At 42.0% G+C, this 26,710-nt stretch overlaps 1 protein-coding gene across 1 annotated transcript in view; it reads left to right on the forward strand.

Annotated features, from left to right (window-relative positions):
• The first annotated feature begins 1,924 nt into the window (after positions 1-1,924).
• cpm (carboxypeptidase M) overlaps positions 1,925-26,710 on the forward strand; it is a 43,803-nt gene continuing 19,017 nt past the window's right edge. The window contains exons 1-3 of the mRNA XM_034236513.1: positions 1,925-2,137; positions 12,528-12,695; positions 14,457-14,554. Coding sequence (XP_034092404.1) covers positions 12,536-12,695; positions 14,457-14,554 — 258 coding nt within the window. The 5' untranslated portion in view covers positions 1,925-2,137; positions 12,528-12,535. The remainder of the gene's footprint in view (positions 2,138-12,527; positions 12,696-14,456; positions 14,555-26,710) is intronic.

Consider the following 26,710-nt stretch of genomic DNA (forward strand, 5'->3'; position numbering starts at 1 on the left):
TCCTCCTCAAGGTTGCTTATAACCTTTTCAATTAACCCTCAAACCTCCTCAAGGGCTCCTTCAATGACCCCAATGATCTGTGAAACCTCCTCAGGGACTTTAACAAACTCCTCAAGTTGTCCGACAACGTCTTTATGACTACTTTAAACCCTACCATTTCCTCAAAGAACCCTAACACCTTCTTAAAGGCTCCTAAAACCTCTTAAAGTATCGTTAAATCCTCTCCAATGACTTACATGCTCCTTAAACCTTCTCAATAACACTAACAACCTCTCCAATGACTCTAAGGACCGCCAGAACTTCCTCAAGGACCCCAACAACATCCTCAATTAGTTCAACAATCTCCTCAGGGAACTTTTAAACCTCCTCAAGGACTCCTACAACTTCTGAAATTACCTTTAAAACGACTCCAGGCAACTTCTTAGATTAGATTAGAATCTTTAATGACCACACAGCCAGGCTGGTGGAATTCGTGTTTAGTGCAGAGTATTACAGCTTGTTCCATACAATTCAACATACAATAAACAGACAATAAAAAGTACAACACACAGCACAGGGCAAAGACATATAACATAAAGTTCAAGGTGTGGTGGATTGTTATTGTTCATTGGGGTTATTTAGAGTCCATTTAGTGTCCGTATTGCTAAGACGTGTTCTACCTCAACCATGACCAAAGTCCTTGGAAAATACCTCTACTCCCTCCTTCAAAGGGACTGCAACCTCTTCAAAGGCCATGAAAACCTCCTTGAGCATCCTTACAACCTTTTTAAAGACTCCAATTACCCCTGGAAGGCAAGCCAAGTCTATTTATACAGCACCCTTCAACACAAGACAATTCAAAGTGCTTTACAAAAAATGAAAGACATTCAGAAAATGGCATTTAAAATCAGTCATTAAAAAAAAAGCTAATAAAATAAACATCTAAAGAAAAAATACATGGATAAAAGTTACAGTGCAGTCTAAGATATGAATAGTTCAATTATAAGCAGCGACAAAAAGAAAAGTCTTCTTGCTGGATTTAAAAGTAGTCAGAGTTGCAGCGGACCTGCAGGTTTCTGGGAGTTTGTTCCAGATGTTTGGAGCATAATAACTGAACGCTGCTTCTCCATGTTTAGTTCTGACTCTGGGGACAGAAAGCTGACCAGTCCCATAAAAAGATGAATGTGGTCCAATTGTAATGTTTTAGTATCAACACCTGGGGGCGCCAAAGTAGAGTTTATCAAATTACAGTCACCTTTAAACACCACAACATGACAACTTTAAATAATATAACTTCTGTCTCAGCAAATTCAAGATGAAGAACTTTAAACATTTATATTTTGTCTAACTTGAGTCAATCTCTTTAGACACAATGAATGCATTTCAACTTCATGCAAAACAGACACTTTTGGGTAAAAATGAACCATCTCTTTTGGTCTTGGATTGTTTTTCATGAAAAGAAACCAGCAAAAAGTCCTCTTCTAGATATAGACCCTTTAAGACTCCCTAAACTGACAAACTAAAGGCAACACATAATACATTAAGAGAAAATGGTGTGTAATGTGTATCATTCAATGAAAATGTGTTTTACCTCAAAGCTTATATTTTACACTTTAAGTTTAATTTAAGAACAATATCTATTTATTTATTTTCTTTTTATGTATTTTTTAATTGTGTTATTACCTTTTCTTTCTCTCTTTATATATTTATATATATATTTCTTTATTTTTATTTATTTTATTTAACATACTTTTGTATTTATTTTTATTTTATTTGAGTATTTTATTTTATTACTCATCCCCTGAAACTGAATGAATCACCACTGTGTTTCATTCATAGACGTGTTGAAGCACTCACACACACACACACACACACACACACACACGCACGCACACATACAGCGTTAAGCCCCGCCCCTCCCGGTGAGAGAACGGGAGGCCCGCTGGTGAATAAGGAACATTCATTGAGAGAAGCAGACAGACTGATTTCCAACAGACCGGATCCAGCACCGGGACTTTCTGCTGGTACTGATCGGTCTGTGTGTGTGTGTGTGGGTGTGTGTGTGAGTGTGTGTGCGTGTGTGTGTGTGTGTGTGTGTGTGTGTGTGTGTGGTGTGTGTGAGTGTGTGTGTCGGAGCCACATACGGACCTGCAGACAGGTAAGACTCTGAGCCTCAGTTACTGTCTGTTATCGATCCGCAGTATAAATACTCTGTTAGTAAAATACCTGCATTCAAAATGTTCCTCAAGTGAAAGTAGGAAAGTATTCTCATCTAAATATAGTGAAAGACAGTAAAAGTAGTCGTTGTGCAGATTGGTCCATTTCAGAATAATATCTATGATATGTTTTATAATGATTGATCATGAAAGTGTTCTCAAAGCTGGTGAAGGTGCAGCTAGTTTGAATGGCTTTGTATACTGCAGGGTAGCTGGAGGATTTACTCCAGGTGGAACTAAAGTCTGATTCAACACTTGATTATATTTACCATCATTCATCCACATCTGTTTGTTTGTAGCCTTTATTTAACCAGGTGAAAATCCCATTGAGATCAACGATCTCTTTTTCAAGGGAGACCTGCAGCACATTGGTTACACATAAAAACAACAGAAAACAAAAAGGACATCAATACAACATAATTACAGGGGTATACATTAGCAACCTATTCACAATGACAGATATCTAATAACATTAATCTATCCGAGCTTTCAAATGATGACTGATGTTTAGACAGGATATCATTTTTACATAAAAACTCCTTTACCTGTTCACTCACAAGGTGTTCGAGCACCTTCGCCAGAACTGACAATTTAGAGATGGGTCTATAATTGTTTAATAAGGTGGCCTCCACTCCTTTTAGCAAAGGCAGGACATACGCTGACTTCCATACTTTTGGAATTGCATTTGTGCTGAGGGAGAGGTTAAAAAGAGTAGTAAGAGGAAGAGCAATAACATCTGCAGCTATCTTTAAAAAGAAAGGTTCTACGTTGTCCGGGCCAGCCGGTTTCTTAGGATCTAGCTTAGATAAGGCTTCATGAACAACATTGACAGTAAAAGGAGTAAAACTGAAAGGGTTTTCCAGACCACATTGTTCAGAGTCACGGATTGGGGTGTTCACAGAAGCAGAGTTAGTCACAGAATCAAACAGAGAACCGCAGGACACAAAATGCTCATTAAAGCAATTTAACATAGTAGCCCTGTCCGATATAGAGCCAGATGCTGTGGTAAGGCACGGAGGTAGCTCATTACGGATATCACCGGTGGATTTCGATGCTATGGCTTTCCAAAGTTTCCTAGGATTATTTAGGTTTTCTGTGGTAACTGACAAATAGTACTTCGACTTTGCACTTTTGACATTTTAAGTGAAGCTATTCCTTAGCTGCCTAAAACGCAGCCACTCTACCTCTGAGCCTGATCTCCTAGCCTTTGCCCAGCCTTGTTTCTCTCATGAAGGAGACTAGACAGCTCAGCAGAAAACCAAGGATTGTCTCGTCCCTTCACTCTAAATGTACGCAGGGGTGCATGTCTATCAATGATCTCCATAAAACCAAGATAAAAATAAGACCATGCGGTTTCCACATCAGCACACAGATCGATTTTTCCCCAATCAAACCCAAACAGATCATGCACAAAACCCTGCTCCACAAAATGTTTTATGTCTCTCTTGATGATAATACGAGATTTAACCTTTTGGACCTTAGTGTCCCTAATTGTGGCTACAGCACAGTGATCGCTCACATCATTCGCAAATACTCCCACAGATGAGTATTTATAGGGACATTAGTTAGAATGAGATCAATTAGGGAGGATTTATTTGGGGACTTAATGTTAGGGCGAGTAGGACTGTCCACAATCTGAGTAACATTTAAAGAGATACAAAGGTTTTTAAAATCCTCTGACACTGCAGTTAACCAGTCCCAGTTACAATCTCCAAGTAGCACTATTTCCTTGTAGTCTAGTTGTGATAAAATATTTGCTAGTGAAGACAAGGAGTCTTTAATAGCTGAGGGGGGTCTGTAACAGCCCACGACCATGACCTGTTGACCCTTTGCCACTTCTATATTTAAGGCTAAAAATTCGAATTGCTTACTGATAGATTTGGAAACTAATGTGGTTACACTGAACTTATTCTTAACATAAATGGCAACGCCACCACCTTTATTAGGCCGGTCGGTACGATACACATTAAAACCATTTAAGGCAATGTCAGAGGCCAAAATAGACTTGTTTAGCCATGTTTCTGATAAAACAATGACGTCAGCGTCAGTCGAGCTTGCCCAGATACGGGACAACATCTAGTTACCTAACAGACTGCGCACATTCAAGTGGATGAAACCCAACCCAGACCTAGCTTTAAAATCAGCAGGAGTAGCGATCTGACTACTACTACTGGGCGGACCAGGGTTAGGTTGTACATTTCCTGACAGTAATAGCAACAACAAAAAACAGGCATCTTTTCCTCTTAAACGACACACATACATTGTCATCTACTTTAGAATCACCGGAAAAGTCTGCGAGAGTGTGATTAGAGCTTAAGAAGCAGTCCTGAAGAACCATCATCGCAGGAAAACAAAAAAGACAAACGTATTTTGTCGAACTGATTGCCTGCGACAAGGCAACCGGTAGTTGTTTGTGTAGCACTGCCGATCCTTTGCAGGGGATGCTCACCGCGGACGGCAGAACAGACATGAATCCAGTAGACTTCTCAGGATGACTAGAGATCTTCTCCCCGTCCAAGACAGCCAAAAGGCACAGCAGAGTAAAGTAACTAAAGGTATTACATACATGTAGTGGAGGGAAAGTACACCATGTACCTCTGAACTAGAGGAGTAGAAGTATAATATTACAGCACCTTTCAAAATAAAGTCACAAAGTGCTTTACAATTAAAAATATAAATACATACAGATGCGTAATCATTTGTAAATATTGTGTTGCATGTTTGCTTGCAGATTTAACGAACAAGTCGATAATAAAACACATCCAATTCAGCTCAACTAAACTCAACCATGAATACATTAAAATAACTAAATTCAACATAATTTTTACTGAGCTAGACTTAAAATAAAACATTAAATCAAAGAGACTAAAATAAATAAATTAAAACTTATATATTTCCCAAAAGCCGTCCAATCTATCCACATATATTTGTATTTGTGTATACTTATTATTATATTATTATTATTATACATTTGTATTATAAGTATTATTATTATTGTATTTTTATTATTATTATTCGAAATTATTTTTTTTAATTTGATCTTCCTTTTTTTATTCATACCACTTGTTGCACTGACACTGAGTCGATGATACTCAGACAGGAGTGATTATAATAAAATATACGTGCACACACACACACACACACACACACACACACACACACACATACCATGTATACATCACTTCAGGGGACATTACATTGACTTACATGCATTTCATGGACTCTTATCCTAACCTTAACCATAACCAACACATGCCTAACCCTCACCCTTACCCTTACCCTAAACCTAACCAAGTCTTCACCCTAAAAGTAATGATTCCCCTTATGGGGACCTCCAATTTGTCCCCATAAGGGAAGCCAGTCCCCACACGTGACTATGTAAACAGATTTAGGTCCCCACAAGTATAGTAATGCTAGACCACACACACACACACACTTTTACACAGTGGTTAAAATGCCTGTAGAGAGGTTGACAGGTGACAGCAGATCGACAGAGACAGTGTGTACTGTACAAAGTACACGTACTGACAGTGACGTAACACAACACAAAACACACACTTTCACAGACACACACACACAGTTTGTGTTTCTCTGAGAGTGATGTGACATTTTTAAATTCCTATACGCTGGTTCTGCACGACTGGATGCTTTAATAGAACCACACAGTTTCTGTTTCTCTAATAACCAGCTCAACAATGGCAAACCTTTCTTTGAACGAACACTGATATTATTTATATAGTTCCCATCCGTAAGTCGCCGCGCAGCAGGGCGAAGAACACCTGGAGCACAGAATACAAAACACAAAGACGTGCGGGATGAGAGAAATAGGCGACGGTGTGTTTCTGTTTTTATTTACCCGATAATACCAAGGTGTCCACATCAGGTTCAGCTTTCAAAGAAGCCTGCAGAGAAGCAGCATTAACCTTTAGCCACACACTGTTCAGCCTGCAGGACAAACAAAGAGAACATATAGTAAAGAGTCTCACTGCATTCAAAACAGTCCAGAAAGTAGTTCCTCTCCAAATGCACGGAGAGGGTCGTCCTATTCTAGAAATAGTCCATTTGTTTTAAACGAGGCTGTTAATCCGTTAGGAGCTGAGAAACGCTAACAGGCCGTGAGGCTGCTTCCTCGTTATGGTCTTCATTTCGGGTTAACCTAAAAAGATCCATAAACAAGTGAACAATGATTCATTATATTTCATTTCCGTCAGAAACAAGCCAACACGTCTCCACATTTCAGCATTGGAAAAGTCTTGAAGAGATGCATCAAATTAAAGACAGACAGCTCTGTGTCCTTAATGTATAATGGTAGCTAGCAGGAAGACACTTTAAAAAGCTCTACATAAGAATTGGAGGTCACAGGGCTCAGACGTGCAGCAGGCCCAAACAACACCTCTCTTAAGAACACTCACTTTATGATGTTCAGACTTTCTTTGTGGCCATCAGGGTGTTGTGTTTATTTAAGGTCATTTCGTGTTAACTTGGATTGTTTTTAGTCTCTTTGCATCTCTTTTTATAACTCAGAGGTCATTTTAACAAGCTATAAAAAAAATCCAAATAAAATGAAATAAATAATAGAAATAAAAAACACAAGGAGTTAAAGGTGGGGTAGGTAATTTTGGAGAAAGCAGCTCGAGTGCGCTAGAATTTGAAAATACACAACCGGAACAAATCTGCCACTTCCTCACAGAGCCCCTCCTCCAACACACACGAACGCGCACATGACCAATGAGGGCACGAGGTAAGTGTGTGCCCAGATGGAGGGCTGACAGGCAGGTAGGCCATCCAGTTACTTTAGCCGGCTCAGATGATTGGTCGAGCTTCTTACAGCGCCACGGCTTCCACAGATGACATTTTTTAATGGATGTTTTGTCAAAGCACTTCAGATATTCATTGCTATCGGGATGTTAAGAGCATTCCATGGAATATAACAACAAGTGTATCTCGAGCCGGTTTCTCAGACTTACCTACCCCACCTTTAAAGTACAAATGTGTATTTAACTAATAACTAAAAATTGTTTTATTTCATAATTGTTTCTTCAGTTTTATCCTTTGAATCAAAGTGACTTCCATCAAAATCAACACCTTTTGGTCCAATCCCAAACCACGCCCTACACCCTACCCCTCCGTTCGTGCGGAGGATCCGCCACTTTAAGTGCTGTTCCAAACCAACGAGTGTGGAGCGGTGTGGAGGGGGAGTGGGCTATCAAGCCATCAAACAGCGAGGGTGTTTCTCAATGTCGAGGAAGGCTGCTCCAGAGCCACAGGAGGTTTTATTGACAATTTCAATCTATTCTGTGACCGACCCGCCCTCTTCGGCACTGATGGAATCCACTCCCAGCAGGTTGGGTTCAGACGTCTCCCTGACTGTTCCCACTCCACATTCACACACCCCTTTCCAGCAGTGTCATCTCAGGCCACCGTTTCCACTGCTAGCTCCCCCTACTGTCCTCCAATGGCATTGGTCATTTTCGGCCACCACAAGAAAGCCCTTCCCTCCCATACAAACCACACTAGCTCCCCCCTGGGGCTCGGTCGGTCCCCTACAACCAGGGTTGGGAGGGTTACTTTGTAAATGTAATCAGTTACTGATTACTGATTACATGGCTCTGAAAGTAATCCGAATACAGTTACAGTTACGTGTCTTAAAAAAGTAACGTAATCAGATTACTTTTAGATTACTTTTGGATTACTTTCTTTTTCCATCACAGATGGATGTGTTGGTGAACAGGAGACACAAAAAGCAAAAGGAATGTGTTTTTACTGTTTTAATGGCTTATCAAGAGCACAACTGAAACACAACATCTGAAACGATGTAACAACATAATTAACTTTTTGGGGATGCAGTTTGGGATGTGAGGAGTGAGGGACACGGCTTAGAACGGGCGTGTCGCCTTCTGTCCTGCCAGTGTTGGCAGGACATTAATTAAAATGTCAAACTCGGACTTCATTTTAAGGACATTACGGCCAGGGGTGTAGAGCTATATTTGTTTAAGCACCGGATTGGCAAAACAGGAGAGTGTGTGAACCAGTCTGCCTTGATCTATGAATTCATGTCCGTGACTCTCACAGTATCTGCTGCCCACAGCTGTTTGATAGAAGGAACACCTCCTTCACTTCATGAAATCTCTGCAGCGCCAGGAGGCAGCGGGAGGGTTAACTCAGCCTCTGAGAAGACGAGCACGCAGTGCCTTTCACGCACCGCCTTCACTGTGTTTACCTTCAGAAATAATCATTAGTAAGGCTAAAGAAAGAGCGACCGCAGGCTGATGTGTTTTAACCACACACACGCGATTTAAACGCAGACTTGTGTTCCTCCATGTTTCGCTGTTATTGTTTCACTGAGCGGACCCGCGATTTTTTTTCAAACGCTTTTTTGGTCCATCTGCGGCGGTAATAGGTTTTGTGTGCTGTGATGATTCGGCTGTACCTTTAGTAATGAATATTAAATGTTGTGAGGAAATCTTTCCACCAATAATTCCAATAAGTAATCCAAAATGTATTCACTTCAGGTTTACGAAAGTAACTGTAATCAGATTACTCGTTTTTCAAATGTAACGCGAGCTGAATACAGTTACTTGATTTTTGTATTCTGATTACGTAACGCCGTTACATGTATTCCGTTACAACCCAACCCTGCCTACAACTATACCCCAACCTGTGCCTATTTCAGCTTCCACTTCAATACCGATGGACATCCCGGTCAGAATCACTGACCGGCGGTCACGCCCTTGTTATGATCACAATCGCCGTGGTGCGAGAGTGATCAGTCCAGTTGTACACACAATCAAAGCTTCCTGTGCTGATGGTGATACAGTGGCTTCCTCAGCTAAAATGATTAATGCACGCTCTGTTGCAAACAAGGCTCACACTTTCAACGACTTGTTTATAAGGGAGAATTTGGCCTTCTTATTCCTGACTGAAACGTGGCAACGCAATATGGAATTTAATCTAAATGAACTGTGCCCAGCGGACTGCTCATACATTGGGACTCCGCGTTTGTCGGGCCGCGGCGGTGGTCTCGCCGTTGTCTGGAAGAAGCAGTTCTCTTGCCAATTGGTCAGCGCAGAACCTTTCATTACGTTTGAACTACATGTGACTAAAATTGGTCGGCAAAAGCCATTTTATTGTGTTTTGATTGATCAACCTCCTGGTCCAGCAGGTCAGTTTTTAATTGAGTTCACTGACTTTGTTACTTCTATTATCAAGCTGGACGAAGTGTTATTAGTAGGTGATTTTAACCTGCACATCAATGATGCCACAAATTCTGTAGCCACTGAATTTCTTAATATTACTGAATCTTTTAATTTCAAGCAACATGTTTCCGGCGCCACTCACGTGGGTGGTCCAACCTTAGACCTTGGTTTTTCTCCGGGACTAGATGTTGATCACATCCGTTGTGAGGATCTACTGATCAGTGATCATAAATGTATTTTCTTTAATCTATCTGTAAAAACTGACCCCTTGTGTCTCAAAACTTCATTACGTTCACGCATTATTACTCAGAGTACAGCTGATCAGTTCACAGCTCACTTTTGCTGTGACAATAACACTAATATGAACGATGTAGAGCCTTTAATACAGTCTTTTAATCAGCATTGCTCCACGTTGCTAGACAAAGTGGCACCGCTAAAGGATCGGACTATCTGCAACACTTCTCCATGGATGACAGACGCTGCCGGCTGCCTGGGGCGGAAGTGTCGCAGGACAGAGCGACTAAGGAAAACCACTGGGCTGGAAGTGCATCGCCTATATCTCAAAGATCTAAGATATTCTTTTAATGCATTAGTAAAAGACGCCCGGACTGCTTAGTTAATTTCTTCTTCAAAGAGAAATCCCAAGATGCTATTTGACACAATTAATAACATTGTTTCACCACCACTATCTACATTACCATGTCTTTCGAAAGATGACTGCAACAAGTTCCTTATCTTCTTTGTAGATAAGGTAGCATCTATTAGGCCCAGTATTCATCCTGGGACTTCACTGCCCAGCTCTAGCCCCTCTCCATCCCACTCTGTGCTTGGCTCCTTCGAACCTATCAACTCACAAGACCTGATGGATTTGATCAGGAGAATGAAGCCATCTTCCTGCCCTCTGGATGTAATACCAACTTCCCTATTTTTTCAAAGTTTTACCAACCATTGGAAGTGCTCTATCAGCTATTATTAATACTTCCTTGTCTACAGGATGTGTCTCTTCTTATTTTAAGCATGCCACTATTCAGCGCACATTAAAGAAAACAAACTTAGATCTGCCCGTGAACTACAGGCCAATATCAAAACTACCCTTTCTGTCAAACGTTCTAGAGAAGGTCGTGGCAAACCAACTCACTGCTGCATTGGAGAGGCACAACATTTATGATAAGTTCCAGTCAGGGTTTCGGAAAAAGCACACTGAGGGTTTCTAACGACATCCTGATGGCTTCTGATGTGGGTGATTGCTCTGTGTTAGTACTTCTTGACCTAAATTCTGCGTTTGACACTGTAGACCAGTGGTTCTCAAACTTTTTTCAATAATGTACCCCCTTTTAAAAAAAAATTCAGCCCCCTGATCAGCGCAAAAACAATTTGTTAAGGAAAAAAAGCCTATATAAAGAGGTACAGTACATCGCTGCACCATCAGTGTCTGATTTATTAAAACAACAACATTGTAGGCTAACTGAGAAATACTTAAATGCTACATTTCAAATGTTTACAATCCATCACAAAAAATTCATGGCAAACCAATTTTAACATCATGCAATAACACTAAGACGACATTAGTTGCATTGAACTGATCTTTTTAATAAGTTGTACTTACAATGTAGGCCTAGTGAGAAACATGGGCTTGAGCTTCACTGAGGATCTGTGTCATTCTGACAGGGAGGCAAACTGCAGTTATTACACTTCGCCTTTTGAAATATGTGTAACTCTGTTCATATAAAACTCACACTGCTCAAACTTCGTTACTTTTCCTAAAATTGGTATATTTATTTATTTATTTATGTTGGGGCGTGGGGAATGAAGAGGAAAAAATATATGAGCATTTTATGAGCATGGGATTTTGACCCCTCATATAAACATATGCATAATGCTGCGCTATACTTTGCGGCCACACGCCGTTGCCAAGCAACGCTTATTGTTTAGGTCCTTTGATAAGCAGGCAGTCAAATAATTAGCTAGAACTAGCTAGATCTGATAGATTTGGACATAAACGCGAGTGAAGTCTAACCGGAGAGAGAGAGAGATCAGATCAGCTGCTGCTGAACACGTAGCTCTGCATGATCACAGCTCCGCCGCTGTGACGGACCGTTGAGCCGAGCAGAAATACACTAAGAGTTAGACCTAACACACTTAGCGAATTGATCTACTCTGGAACTAGCTAAACTAGTTATACATATATGTATTCTTTACTGTCGGGTCACTCATTACAGGTTCAGCGAGCTGCACGAGCCTGACGGGCTGTCAGGAGAGGGAGAGGAAAAGAGAGCAGAGTTTCTGTAAACCTTTGAAGAAAGCAGTTAATCTACTATCAGCAGTTTGTTTAAATGCATTAATTATGTTTTCTTTTTTCATTAACATAAAATAAATCTCACGTACCCCCACCAGTACTCCAACGTACCCCTAGGGGTCCGCGTACCCCCATTTGAGAACCACTGCTGTAGACCACCATCCTGATCAAGAGGTTACGTGACTGGCTGGGCATATCTGGCATAGCACTAGACTGGTTTGCATCATATCTTGCTGACAGAAGTTTCACCGTCTCGATTGAAGACTTTGTGTCAGACTCCTCTCCACTGTCCTGTGGTGTCCCGCAGGGCTCAGTTTTGGGGCCTCTGTTATTCTCCCTATATTTGCTACCCTTAGGACAGATCATAAACAGATTTAACATTACATATCACTTATACACGGACGATATCCAGCTCCACATTTCACTCAAACCTAGTGAGGCTTTTAGGATATCTAGGCTCCTAGAATGTCTTAGCGCTATTAAGGACTGGACGGCAGATAACTTCTTACAACTCAATGCTGATAAGACAGAGGTTCTGGTTGTTGCACCAGAAAAGGTTGTGCCCATGATTATGAAAAGTATTGGACCATATTCCTCTGCTGCCAACTCCAAACTACGTAACTTATGGGTGATATTTGACCAATCCACGTCGTTTGATACCCATGTTAAGCAACTGACGAGATGTTTCTTCCACCTACGAAACATCAGTAGAGCCTGCATCGGTGCTGACTTGAGACCGGTTGAGACTCAGTGTGGGAGGGGGAGTGTGTAGGGGTAGGATGTAGGGTGTGGTTTGGGATTGGGCCTTAGTTTCACACTTCCTGTTGTCTCCTCCCTCAGGTGCAGTGATGTCATCCCTCCTCCTCTTCCTCTTCCTCTTCCTCACCCCTTCCTCTCCGCTGGAGTTTCGTTACCATAACAACCGAGAGATACAGCAGTACCTGGTGGAGATCAACGCCTCCAACCCCGACATCTCTCACCTGTACAGCATCGGACCGTCGGTCAGAGGTAACACCTGTTCATCAGTTTTTTTACTTTACTCCATTAAAAGGTCAGATAAATAGTTTGAAAAGGTCCCAGAATCCCAAAGTTCCGGAACACAGTGACATCACTACGGAACACTCGCGCTCCTATTGGCTAGCGCTCCAACACATTGTACGTGATAGGCTAAGGGGCGGGACAACTGTAAGCTGTTGACCAATCACAACAGAGCCGGCCAGCTAACCAATCAGAGCAGACTTCTTATTTTTCTGCATTTGAAGCCTCTTGTGTGTGTGTGTGTGTGTGTGTGTGTGTGTGTGTGTGTGTGTGTGTGTGTGTGTGTGTGTGTGTGTGTGTGTGTGTGTGTGTGTGTGTGTGTGTGTGTGTGTGTGTGTGTGTGTGTGTGTGTGTGTGTGTGTGTGTGTGGTGTTTCTTTGATTGTGAATGACATGATTGCAAAGGGTGGTTCATTTAATCTGCAGACTGCCTAATCTGGCTAATCACACACACACACACACACACACACACACACACACACACACACACACACATGTACACACACACACACCTAATTTGAGCTAATCTAGGACACCAGCTGGCCTTGGTCCTTGTGTGTGTGTGTGTGTGTGTGTGTGTGTGTGTGTGTGTGTGTGTGTGTGTGTGTGTGTGTGTGTGTGTGTGTGTGTGTGTGTGTGTGTGTGTGTGTGTGTGTGTGTGTGTGTGTGTGTGTGTGTATAGTCACCTCTCATCTGTTGTCAGTGTTTCCCTCGTGATGACTCATTCACTTTACTGTGTTTTTCTTCTCTCTCTCTCTCTGTGTGACAACCCTAACCCTAACACACTAATATCACCTCCTTGGTCACTCATTCTGACCTGACTGCTAAATATGAACTCCAAAGTGACTTTACTCATAGCTTTCTGAACAAATATCTGCAGAACTAACAATATTTCCTCAGATGTATTTGCTTTTAGCCCTAATTATCTTAAGCATGCTAACACACCAAGATAAGATAATGAACATTATGCTTTCTACACATCAGTGTTTTTACTGTCAATATAAGAACGTTAGCATCTAGAAGCACCAGGTGTGTCATTATTTACTGTCCCGTTCGTCTGCATGCCTTACAGTCGTTTTTGCCCAGAAAGTGTAAACAAATATGGCTTTTATCACAATTTCTGACTGGTAATAATAATAATACGTTTTATTTCGAGGCGCCTTTCAGGACACCCAAGGTCGCCTTACAGTGCATTTAAAAGTTAAAATAGCTAAAACAAAAACGGAACACAATTTGATCGAACCGACAAGGCAATACAGCAGCATACAAGCGACGGAGTGAGGATCTGTGATAGCAGGTTGAATGTGTTTTAGAGTGAGTAGGCCAGTTTAAACAGGTGGGTTTTGAATGTCGTGATGGAGTCAGACTGTTTGATGTGTGGAGGCAGAGAGTTCCAGAGCGCGGTGCAGCTAAAAGCCCTGGCTCCCATGGTGCTAAGGCGGGAGGTGGGGACAGTCAGGAGTCCGGCTGAGGATGAGCACAGGGAGCGGGAGGGGGTGTATTCCTGGAGGAGGTTTGAGAGATAGGTGGGGGTGAGGTTGTTGAGGGCTTTGTATGTAAGCAGAAGGTTTTTGTAGTCAATCCGGTGCTGAACAGGGAGCCAGTGAAGTTGGATGAGGATGGGGGTGATGTGGTAGATAAGTTAGAAGACATTAAAATGTGTGTTTTCTGTTGAATTTTGCAGTTTTTTTCTGTCTGTTTTGTGTAAAATCTTCTTAATGTTCTGCTCCAGGTCAGGAGCTGTGGGTGTTGGCTCTGGGTCTCAGTCCTCACCGGCACACCGTCGGCATCCCCGAGTTCAAATATGTGGCCAACATGCACGGAAACGAGGTGAACACACACACACACACACACACACACACAGGACCCCTCCCTTACGACAGGAAGTGGGGCTAAAAGGAGACTAAAGAGATCAACAAAAGCCATTCAGATTCAAACACACTCCACACACACTTTTGTATTCAGACGACAGACCGTGTTGGTGCATGTGTGTGTGTGTGTGTGTGTGTGTGTGTGTGTGTGTGTGTGTGTGTGTGTGTGTGTGTGTGTGTGTGTGTGTGTGTGTGTGTGTGTGTGTGTGTGTGTGTGTGTGGTCTAGCATTACTATACTTGTGGGGACCTAAATCTGTTTACACAGTCACGTGTGGGGACTCGCTTCCCTTATGGGGACAAATTGGAGGTCCCCATGAGGGGAATCATTAATTTTAGGGTGAAGACTTGGTTAGGATTAGGATTAGGTTTAGGGTAAGGGTTAGGGTTAGGCATGTGTTGGTTATGGTTAAGGTTAGGATAAGTCTCCAGGAAATGCATGTAAGTCAATGTAATGTCCCCTGAAGTGATGTATACATGGTATGTGTGTGTGTGTGTGTGTGTGTGTGTGTGTGTGTGTGTGTGTGTGTGTGTGTGTGTGTGCGTGTGCGTGCGCCTGCCTGCGTGCGTGCGTGCATGAGTGTGTGTGTGTGTGTGTTCTCAGCTGCAAACGGACAGTGTGCCGAGTCAACCTTGAAGTATTAGTTGGCATTATGAAACAAATCTCTGGATTTAAGCTTTCGACAGAGACAGCAATAACGGACAGGAAATAACTTTATTGACACTGCTGTGCAAACACACACAACACAAAAACAAGGAAGCAGACATCTCAGGTACACTACAGTGAAGTCTGCACATTATTCATGTCTCTGTCTGTTCTATTGTATTTGACGTCCTTTACATGCTGTTAAAACAATCTCACTATATTACATTTTTTAAATATATTTTCCACAATTTCTTTCAATTCTGGACATAATTTTCCGCATAGTTTATAACAATTTTCTACATATGATTTTATGTTTCTCATATATTTTTCTGGCATTTTTCACAAATGTGTTCAGGGTTTACTCGCATACATTTTAGCTGCTAATACAAAACAACACGTCTGCCTCTCTCCACAATGATCAATAACAGCGAACGGATGGTCAAAGTAAGGTACAAATAAACAGAATCAGTAGAACACTGAACAGGTTAGTGTTGCCTGACTTTATAAAGTGTGTTTTTTTAATAAGTGTGAGGTTGCGTTCTAGTCACTTTGCTCAGCGCTACTGCTTGTTACAACTTTCATTTGCCGTACTTGCCTTTAACTGTTAGCTCAGGTTGATCCCGCCCCTTCCCCCGCCCCCGACGTAAGCGTGACGTATGCGGTTCTTGCTTCTAGACCGACCATTTTTTGGTGCCTGAAAAGCACCGGTTTTCGGAGCTTAGAGGCGGCTCCGCTGCGGTGTGAACAGGAAAAACCGGTGCTTTTCAGGCTCTAGCTCCGAACCGGCCCTGGAACCGCGTGTGAAAGGGGCAATAGTGTCCCCCCGACCAGCATCTGGTAACTGTGGTGACGGCCTACTGCTGCTCACACTGTGGGTGTGTGTGAGTATGTGAGTGAGAGTGTGTGTGTGAAAGTCAATGGAAATGTCCTTAAATAGACAAGTCACGCCTGGACACACACACACAGTCAGCAAACAGAGTCAGTGGAGTGTGTCTGGTCAGAGGAAACTTCCAGAAAAAGACCTTTTCATTGAGAACACACACACACACACACACACACACACACACACACACACAGCAGGAATGTAGCCTCTGTGGAATCGTTGAAAAGGTATCGTGTAGTGTGTGTGTGTGTGTGTGTGTGTGTGTGTGTGTGTGTGTGTGTGTGTGTGTGTGTGTGTGTGTGTGTGTGTGTGTGTGTGTGTGTGTGGAGTTTAATTTCCTGTGAGAATAACAAACAGACTTTATTCTGTTCTCTTTATCTCACATCTTATTTCTGATACACTCTGCTATAAAGGGTTCATCCCACCCTGCAGCACAAATAAAACACACACGGATGTTTTAGTGTCAGTGTAGGCGGTGGAGCTAAAAATGTTTAAATCAGGGTGGAGAAATCCTCCAAAAACATCCTCTCTTGGGAAGCATGAAGACATTTGGTTAATCCTATGAAGTCTGGCCTGTAGTCGTAATCAAAGTTGATTTATAAAGCCAAATAGCACACAACACGTTTGTCTCAGTGGACTTTACAGAAATAAAAAACAGGAAGATAATGAAAGACAAGATAGAATATAAGATTCAAATAGAAAATAAAATGTATTAAGAATATTTTTTCGCCGGTCAACATGTCCGTTAAAATTTAAATCTTCCGGACAACATGAGAAAAGTGCCGGTCAAAGGTTATTTATTGTGCTTTAAAACAAATTGATATGATTCGATATTAAACAAACTAATCATAGTAGATTAATTATTCAAACGTGTACAGTAATTTATAATAACACGGGAATAATAAACGGAGCGCTCTCCTTCTCCTGACAGCCCAACCCAGTCTCACAAAAAAACGTGTAATAACTACGTTGGTCCACAACGTAGGACGTAGTATATCTTCAAAAACGCCTCTGAAATTGTAAAATGCCTACGTTTTTTTTCACCATTCATTCCAATGGCTGGCTTCTATGTCACGTGATCTTCAAATTTCTCCCTGCAGAAAAAAAAACATGGCCGACCTTCGTTTTATTCTCGGTGGAAAATGCCTATTTTAAGGTTAGTTTGGTCATTAAAATGCGTTTTGATGTCATTTCATGCGAGAAATATGAGTTGTTATTTAAGATTATGTGTGCAGTGGGTGTACATGATCTTTAGTTTGCTAGTTATTACGAAGATTACTTCAGGAAATTGTGTCTATACAACGTTTTCATTGTTACCAAGATGGTTGCTAGGGACGCTGCTATCGATATTATTTCTGTTATGTTGTGTAAAATGGTGTTATCTTTATTGCTACCCCCTTCCCCGTCAATGTATAGTGTTGGTCCACAGCGCAAACGTATTAGTTATTAGCTAGACTTTTATTTAGCATCTCAAAACACATGTAAACAGCTTCATGCCCTGTGTCAGTACCAGATATGTTCGGGCTACCAGATATGTTCGGGTGTATTTCCGTCGCATCCGTCATCCGTCATATTCGTCATATTTTACGGCAACTCAAGAGGGCCATCACGGTCAAATTCCGAACATTTAAACATAGCCGACACTACATTCTTTACTTTGTCCGTTATTATATGTAGAAGATTATACTTTTTCTCCGTCATGTTGTTTCCTTAGCAACAACTTCAAACAGGCATAGCCTACACTTCATTCCTTACTTTGTCCGTTATTATATGTAGAAGATATTAATTTTTTCTCCGTCATGTTGTTTCCATAGCAACAACTTCAAACAATAACAACTAACCGCTAGCCGCAAAGCTAGCTTCACAGCCACTGCTCCGTTTTCGGAGACTTTGCACACGTTTTTCACAAACATTTTCACACGCTAGGAGTACTTCCACTAGCTTCGTCTTGATCTGTAGATGTGATTTGATGTGTCGTGTGTCCCCCAACTCCTCTCCAAAGTTCAGATATATAATACAATACTCAGGGGAGTTTCCTGAATTGTCATGCCCAAAGCCAAGCACTAGGCCCTGGGTAAATTAAGAGGCTGATCTCGGGCACTTTTGTCCACTTTCCCTGGTGGTCGAAACTCAAGCCAGACATCCCTGGAATCGTCTCAGAGAGTAGATGATCAGTGGGGCCTTGTTTTTACTGAATGATGTGTTTTTTTATGATGAATTCAAATATGGGCTTATTTTTAGGATTTTCGGAGACTTTGCACACGTTTTCACAAACATTTTCACGCTAGGAGTATGGGAGTACTTCCATTCGCTTCGCCTTGATCTGTAGATGTGATTTGATGTGTCGTGTGTCTCCCAACTCCTCTCCAAAGTTCAGATACTATATACAAATACTAAAAGGTAAATAAAACATTAAACATAATGACAAAATAACAACCTGAAAGATATGTATTCTATCTACACATTTCGTAATTATCTAATCTAGTGGCCTTATAAAAGTGTCGGCTAAAGTAACGCAGAATATATATATTTTTTAATTGTAAATAATTAGAAACATTATTTATGTGCACAAGTACATGGGACCCCACCATAGCACCCCACACATAACAAGCTGTCCCGAGTTCCTCCGGCTGCAGTTCCGCAGACGGCCGGTGTGTGGCAGCAGAGCGCTAGGAGCAGAGGGAGGTGAGTATATGACGGATATGACGGAAGACGTATGTGACGGAAATACACCCGAACATATCTGGTACTGACACCGGGGCTGCTTCTCAGGTCGATTAAATTAAATCCTTGCTTCCCTCACTTGCGTCGTTTCCCTGCGTTTAGTCCCTCCCACCAGGGAAGCATGGAGAGACGCAAGGAAACCACGAGAAGCAGGGAAATGAGTTTTAAGAGCAATGGGACGTCCTTTCCTCCAGAGCGCCACGTGAAGCGACGTCCGTTTGTGATGACGCTGCACAGCTGATCGTCTGACAGCAGCTCTGTCCCCGTTATTTCCACACACACCCTGTTAGTACACATTTACTGACACAAACATTTGTATCATCTGTTGTAGATCCCAATAAATAAAATAAAATAAGAACTCATTCTCAAAAAAGATAAACGCCATTCTTAAAATGTATAAACGAACAATAGTTTGATTAATATTGATTAGAGTGCACAATAGAAATAAAATAATTGAGAGAAGAAAAAGAGATATGTTATCTATCAAAACCCAGTTAGATTAACATTCATTGGATTGCACACTTTGTTTGTTTGTTTGTTTGTTTGTTTGGATATGTAGCACATTAACATTTCAATAGCACGTAATGACTGACTGAATGGAAATGACAATAAATGAAAATGTAAAACGAAAAAAGCGATCATGAAAATGTTTCCAACAAATGAATAAAATGATTTTTGACCACTTTGTTGTTCAGATATATCACATATTTGTAACTAAATGAAACATGAATTGAAACAAAACACGGTATAAACTGAGGAGTGACTCCCGTGAGGTTCATGTATTTTCTTCACTCTGCTCTCATCTCAAGAAGCATCAGATCAGTGCATGCACTGCCTCGTCCAATCAGTGAGCGATACACAGTAAGGGGGCGGGGCGAGTATCTGAGGATTTCATCGGAGGATGGTCTGGTGGTTCCTCGGTTATCGCTCCTCCATGATCGCTCCTCGCTCCTCGCTCCTCGGTCCTCCGGCAGAAATAAGAGCCATGGGACGGTACTCAAGATGGCGCAGGCAAATCAACTTCCGGTGAGACCGAGGACCGAGGAGCGAGGAAATGAAAATAGTCGACCTGAGAAGCAGCCCGGGAGGCGAAGACCGGCAGTCCGGCTCACTAAAATGTCCGTGCAGAACAATACCCTGGCCTAACCCATAGATCCGTGGGTGAATAATGTCAATCACCACAATAGATACGTTATTTTCCGTTACCAACACCGTTATTAGTGTTGGTCCACTGCTTTTCTCTTTGAAAGTCATCACATAACGGCATTGTAATACACGGTTCGGCTGCATTAAATGTTACATATCTGCTGTAGTTCTCTATTTATAGAGCCTTGATGAGACAAACATGATGAACTGGAAACGTGACATGGATCATAAATATATCAGTAATTAAACAACATCTTACATTTATTTTCACACAATACATCTCCTTGCAGTATCAACACTAATTCGGCTGACTTTTATATTTGATCCAATTGGTAGATAGGCTGTATTTACACCATAAACGTGCACAGCTGATATAAAGGGACACCTAGTGGTTAAAGCATGTTATTGAATTTCATTATTTGTATTATTAGTTTATTATAAAGTATGTTCATTACTCGTTATTCTCTACTAATAGTTAATTAAAGACTGTATATAATGACTATTTTGCACATCCCTTTCAAGATTTTCTATGGTTTATTGACATATTCACAAATGGTGTAGTTATGCAATGAATGTAAAACTGTGTGTATTCTTTCACACACAGTGACGTCACAGCTACCCACAATGCAACGCGCGCCATATATTTTTTTATAAAGACGCCATTTTTCTGGAGGTGCAAAAATCCTGGGAATGCTAATATAAACAGCTAGCTTATGTAGCCAGGCAGAGCGCACTCGGTTTTTTTTCTGAATTAACGACCGAAGAAATCGCTGCATGTCTTCGGATTACATCTCTGGACTTGAGGGGTGTGCTCTAGGTCGTTACCAGCGTAAACTAGAGCTGTGTGGGTTGTTGGATGTACAATGTATGGAATTACGACCCTCAAAAGTGGCCTTCGGTCGATTTTGGCTGCATCTACGTCTATCTTCTGGAAACACCAGGTGAATACCCCACTTGTCACAATAATATTATCATGCCAATGCATATATGTGGTATTTTAGAGTTGACTATATTGATTAAGGCAATCGACTATGATATTCTGTATGCACCTCGCGTGAAATGGTTGATACCGGAAGTACGGTGTCGCCCTCGGCCCAAAACCCGTATGTGTGTGTGAAAGAATACCTCCAGGAATGTTAACTATGTTGAAGCACTTATTTTAACTGATATTATACATATGTATTATACTCTTATAAGATGTAGATAGTATAAGAAATGTGCAGAATACGACAATTTAATGGTGGAGGTATACACACATATTGAAAGATGTCTTGTGATGCACTGTTGAGGAACCTGTGACCCAAGTTTTTCATCTCCGGCCTTGTCAGGTATTGAACAATCAATAAATAAAGAACAGAGAATTATTAAATATAAAACACATAATTTGTATGATTATACTAAATGATTTACAAATAAACACCACTGCATATGTACAACTATACACATGCTGATGTAACGCAAATGTTTCCAACTTGGGATCAATAAAGTATATCTTATCTTAATCTGATCGATGGCTACTGCCAGCTTTGCAAAATGTGCCTCTGAACCTTGACAAGTGCATGTTTCAGGCTTATCAATGAACAACAGGAGGGGTCACAGACATAAGACCAGCTGTTAAATAAAGCTCTTCTGACCTTAGCTGTCGTGTGGGTATATATTAATGCTGCCCATTGGGCACAAGCAATTTTCACCCATTTATTAATTATATTTTTTAAATTTGAGTGTTTCCTATCCCCTAAACCTCCAAAATCAAATCAAATCAAGTTTTATTTATATAGCACATTTATAAACGATTTTTGGTCGAGCCAAAGTGCTGTACATATAATAAAATTAGCCTACAGTAGAGACACTTTACAGCAAATACAACAGCACAGATTGTTCAGAATATCAGTATGAGAAAAACGACACCCTCCGTCCTCCAGGGATGTACACAGTTTAATACTGGCAACTTCTTATTATGGGAAATATGAAAACGTCTTTTAAAACTACAATTCCCAGTAGAGACGTGCCAGCATGTGTAGTTCTGGGAACAGGGTGGGGGAGGGGGGGACGCGGTGGACCCGTTCAAATCCAGTTTTGGACAGTCTGCCGTGGTCCCATCCCATTTCATGTGAACATGAATAGAATATCACCTCCATCTTCAGAGCGATCTGACTATTATAACATTAGCGTTAAGAAAGCTTACTGAAATATCTGCCACAACATAAGTAACCGGATCAGAGTAACATTAAGTACAGTCCGCGGCATATCACTTCATAATGTATCATATATTTCCTGATCTGAGTCAGCTGAGCCGTCTCTGGCCGTGCAACACTCACAGCGTCACAGACTGGATGCAGAAGTATTATTTTAAGCAACACATTAAGTTGACGAAACACTCAAGTCAAATGTAATGAAAGTCAGATGGTGTCTTAGACGGGCAGTGATATCATAAACCTGTTAATGTACGCATTCAAACACTTGTTCTGTTCCCAGCTGTAGTTCACCTTGCAGGTGCAGCTCTGTGGCTTTGATCCTGGATCAAGTGTTTAAGTCATGGATGTTTAAAGTTTAACTTCTTCATATGTCTAATATTATAGTTGACTTTTCATTCAGGAAGTATGACGCTGCGCTGTCAGTACGCTACTCCATGTTTGTGATTGGTGGAATGCTCCAAATACCACCCCTTTCATGTGAACGCGCACCTAACTAGATAGGACACGGCTGGCTTGAGCGATCCACTTGATAACCAGCGTCGTAGTACCGCTTAGCGAGAGCGTGTATGTTTTGGATTAGGCCAACCGGCTAACTCAAACATATCCAGGTTAGGTTGAACCAGTTTCGTAGTATAGGCCCCAGATATCTCACTGCAGTGTTACTCCTGAAGTTATTATGTCTTATATCAGGTGGAGAGACATATTCTGACTAGATATTAGACACATGTACTGGGCAAGATTTCGAGTTTTTGCAGTGCTTATATTTGAATTTTAGGTAATGTAACAAAATATGTCACATTACCTCCCAAATGAGTTTCCCTTGATAATATCACATTTGCGTGAGGTGCTCACTTCCCTTTCCGCATGTTCTCTATTTATATAAATATCTCTAGGAAAAGGCGTTTGCGTGTTTTTGGTACGCTCTCATCTGAAACTCTACTGTTTAGGAAACATTTTCAAAACACAGGAAGCAAACAACATCCGCGACACGAGAGAAAATCAAACACTCGTTAAGGGAGAGGAGGATGTTTCTGTAGAAGTAAAAACACTGCGTCGTCTCGACAGAATAACAGAAGCAGGAATGCAGTCTGCCTTGTTAGAAAATCATATTCTGTGAGAGTAATAATGAGTCTGCTACCTGAGAGGTGGTTTGTACAAATGTCAAATAAAACAGACACCTTTTGACAGCTTTAAACTCCGGTAACACCTCCACACGCTCTGGGTTTACTGCAGCTGATCTTATCTGTTTGCACGTCAACTAACGTCAACTAACTAATATGTTCATGTCTGTTGAAGAAAATGTGTGTCCTTTAGTTTGTCAATAAATCTGTTTTACCCAGTGCTACATTTGGTGACTTACTGATGTATTGTTGATTCAGCAGGATAATCTCCACACCACTTCATGATTGATGAAGTAAAAAGCTAATGTTGGGCTATAAAGGAACTACAGCACGGTCACATGACTTCACGTCACCACCGCTAAGCTAAAGGTGGCTAATGTTGAGCTATAAAGGAACTACAGCACGGTCACATGACTTCACGTCACCACTGCTAAGCTAAAGGTGGCTAACGTTGGGCTATAAAGGAACTACAGCACGGTCACATGACTTCACGTCACCACTGCTAAGCTAAAGGTGGCTAATGTTGGGCTATAAAGGAACTACAGCACGGTCACATGACTTCACGTCACCACCGCTAAGCTAAAGGTGGCTAATGTTGGGTGTTACGTTCCCAATTGGGCTAGGAGGACCAAAAGGACACGACACGACCAGATTGGAATTGGTATACGTTACCGGTGGTTTAATTGTTACTGCAAGTAAGTAAAATGATGTAGGCTACACAAACAGCTTGGCCCAACAACGGGTCAAGCTGTCACTATCCAACAAAAGGGGTCTCCAAAAGAGAGTTGCCCCGCTATACAAAAGGAAAGAAAATCTCACTTCTAAAGTGGAAACAAAACAATAAACAAAACGGACTGTGGAAGAACACAGCTGATGCGGGTCTACAGGTGCTAACCACCTGGATCTAAGCAATACCCACAAGAATGCTGATCTACAGGCGCTAATCACCTGGATCTACGCAATCCACACAAGAATGCTGATCTACAGGCGCTAACCACCTGGGTCTAAGCAATACCCACAAGAATGCTGATCTACAGGCACTAATCACCTGGATCTAAGCAATACACACAAGAATGCTGATCTACAGGCGCTAACCATCTGGGTCTAAGCAATACACACAAGAATGCTGATCTACAGGCGCTAATCACCTGGGTCTAAGCAATACTCACAATGCTACAACACACTGCTAAGCAGTCTAACGAGGCACAGAAAACACACTGCTAACAGAATCACAGAACGAAGGCTTTGTCACAATGAGAGGGTTGAGGCATCTGTCACACAATACAGAGCCTCCCGAATGGTGTCCGTGCCCAGCCTTTATACTCCTCCGGATGACGTGGCAGAAGCGAGCAGGGATTGGGTGACGTCTGTCCAATCCCCGCGGATGTTGAGAGGTCGGGACGGCCAATGATAGCAGAGGAACTGCACAGCTCATTTACATCTACACACAACCAGAGTTAAGGGCACAAGGTAGCAGCGGCTGTAACATTGGGCTATAAAGGAACTACAGCACGGTCACATGACTTCACGTCACCACCGCTAAGCTAAAGGTGGCTAATATTGGGCTATAAAGGAACTACAGCACGGTCACATGACTTCACGTCACCACCGCTAAGCTAAAGGTGGCTAACGTTGGGCTATAAAGGAACTACAGCACGGTCACATGACTTCACATCACCACCGCTAAGCTAAAGGTGGCTAACGTTGGGCTATAAAGGAACTACAGCACGGTCACATGACTTCACGTCACCACTGCTAAGCTAAAGGTGGCTAATGTTGGGCTATAAAGGAACTACAGCACGGTCACATGACTTCACGTCACCACCGCTAAGCTAAAGGTGGCTAATGTTGGGTGTTACGTTCCCAATTGGGCTAGGAGGACCAAAAGGACACGACACGACCAGATTGGAATTGGTATACGTTACCGGTGGTTTAATTGTTACTGCAAGTAAGTAAAATGATGTAGGCTACACAAACAGCTTGGCCCAACAACGGGTCAAGCTGTCACTATCCAACAAAAGGGATCTCCAAAAGAGAGTTGCCCCGCTATACAAAAGGAAAGAAAATCTCACTTCTAAAGTGGAAACAAAACAATAAACAAAACGGACTGTGGAAGAACACAGCTGATGCGGGTCTACAGGTGCTAACCACCTGGATCTAAGCAATACCCACAAGAATGCTGATCTACAGGCGCTAATCACCTGGATCTACGCAATCCACACAAGAATGCTGATCTACAGGCGCTAACCACCTGGGTCTAAGCAATACCCACAAGAATGCTGATCTACAGGCGCTAATCACCTGGATCTAAGCAATACACACAAGAATGCTGATCTACAGGCGCTAACCATCTGGGTCTAAGCAATACACACAAGAATGCTGATCTACAGGCGCTAACCATCTGGGTCTAAGCAATACACACAAGAATGCTGATCTACAGGCGCTAACCATCTGGGTCTAAGCAATACACACAAGAATGCTGATCTACAGGCGCTAATCACCTGGGTCTAAGCAATACTCACAATGCTACAACACACTGCTAAGCAGTCTAACGAGGCACAGAAAACACACTGCTAACAGAATCACAGAACGAAGGCTTTGTCACAATGAGAGGGTTGAGGCATCTGTCACACAATACAGAGCCTCCCGAATGGTGTCCGTGCCCAGCCTTTATACTCCTCCGGATGACGTGGCAGAAGCGAGCAGGGATTGGGTGACGTCTGTCCAATCCCCGCGGATGTTGAGAGGTCGGGACGGCCAATGATAGCAGAGGAACTGCACAGCTCATTTACATCTACACACAACCAGAGTTAAGGGCACAAGGTAGCAGCGGCTGTAAACATGGGCTATAAAGGAACTACAGCACGGTCACATGACTTCACGTCACCACCGCTAAGCTAAAGGTGGCTAATATTGGGCTATAAAGGAACTACAGCACGGTCACATGACTTCACGTCACCACCGCTAAGCTAAAGGTGGCTAATATTGGGCTATAAAGGAACTACAGCACGGTCACATGACTTCACGTCACCACCGCTAAGCTAAATGTGGCTAATGTTGTTAGTAACAGCCATTTTTCAATTCACCAGTGGGGCATTTACTGACGTATTTTATGTCGTAGAATAAAAAACGTGTCAACTTGTGTTAACCACAGACCTTATTTCAGGCTAACAACCAAAGAACCACTGGAGAGTATAATCAGTCACAGTATGACTTTAGTGTTCTTGAATCTATTGTGTGTGTGTGTGTGTGTGTGTGTGTGTGTGTGTGTGTGTGTGTGTGTGTGTGTGTGTGTGTGTGTGTGTGTGTGTGTGTGTGTGTGTGTGTGTGTGTGTGTGTGTGTGTGTGTGTGTGTGTGTGCGCGTGCGCGTGTGTTTGCTAAACACAGCAGGGTGTGTGTGT

This window comes from Gymnodraco acuticeps, unplaced genomic scaffold, assembly GCF_902827175.1.
Source record: "Gymnodraco acuticeps unplaced genomic scaffold, fGymAcu1.1, whole genome shotgun sequence".
Lineage (NCBI taxonomy): Eukaryota > Metazoa > Chordata > Actinopteri > Perciformes > Bathydraconidae > Gymnodraco > Gymnodraco acuticeps.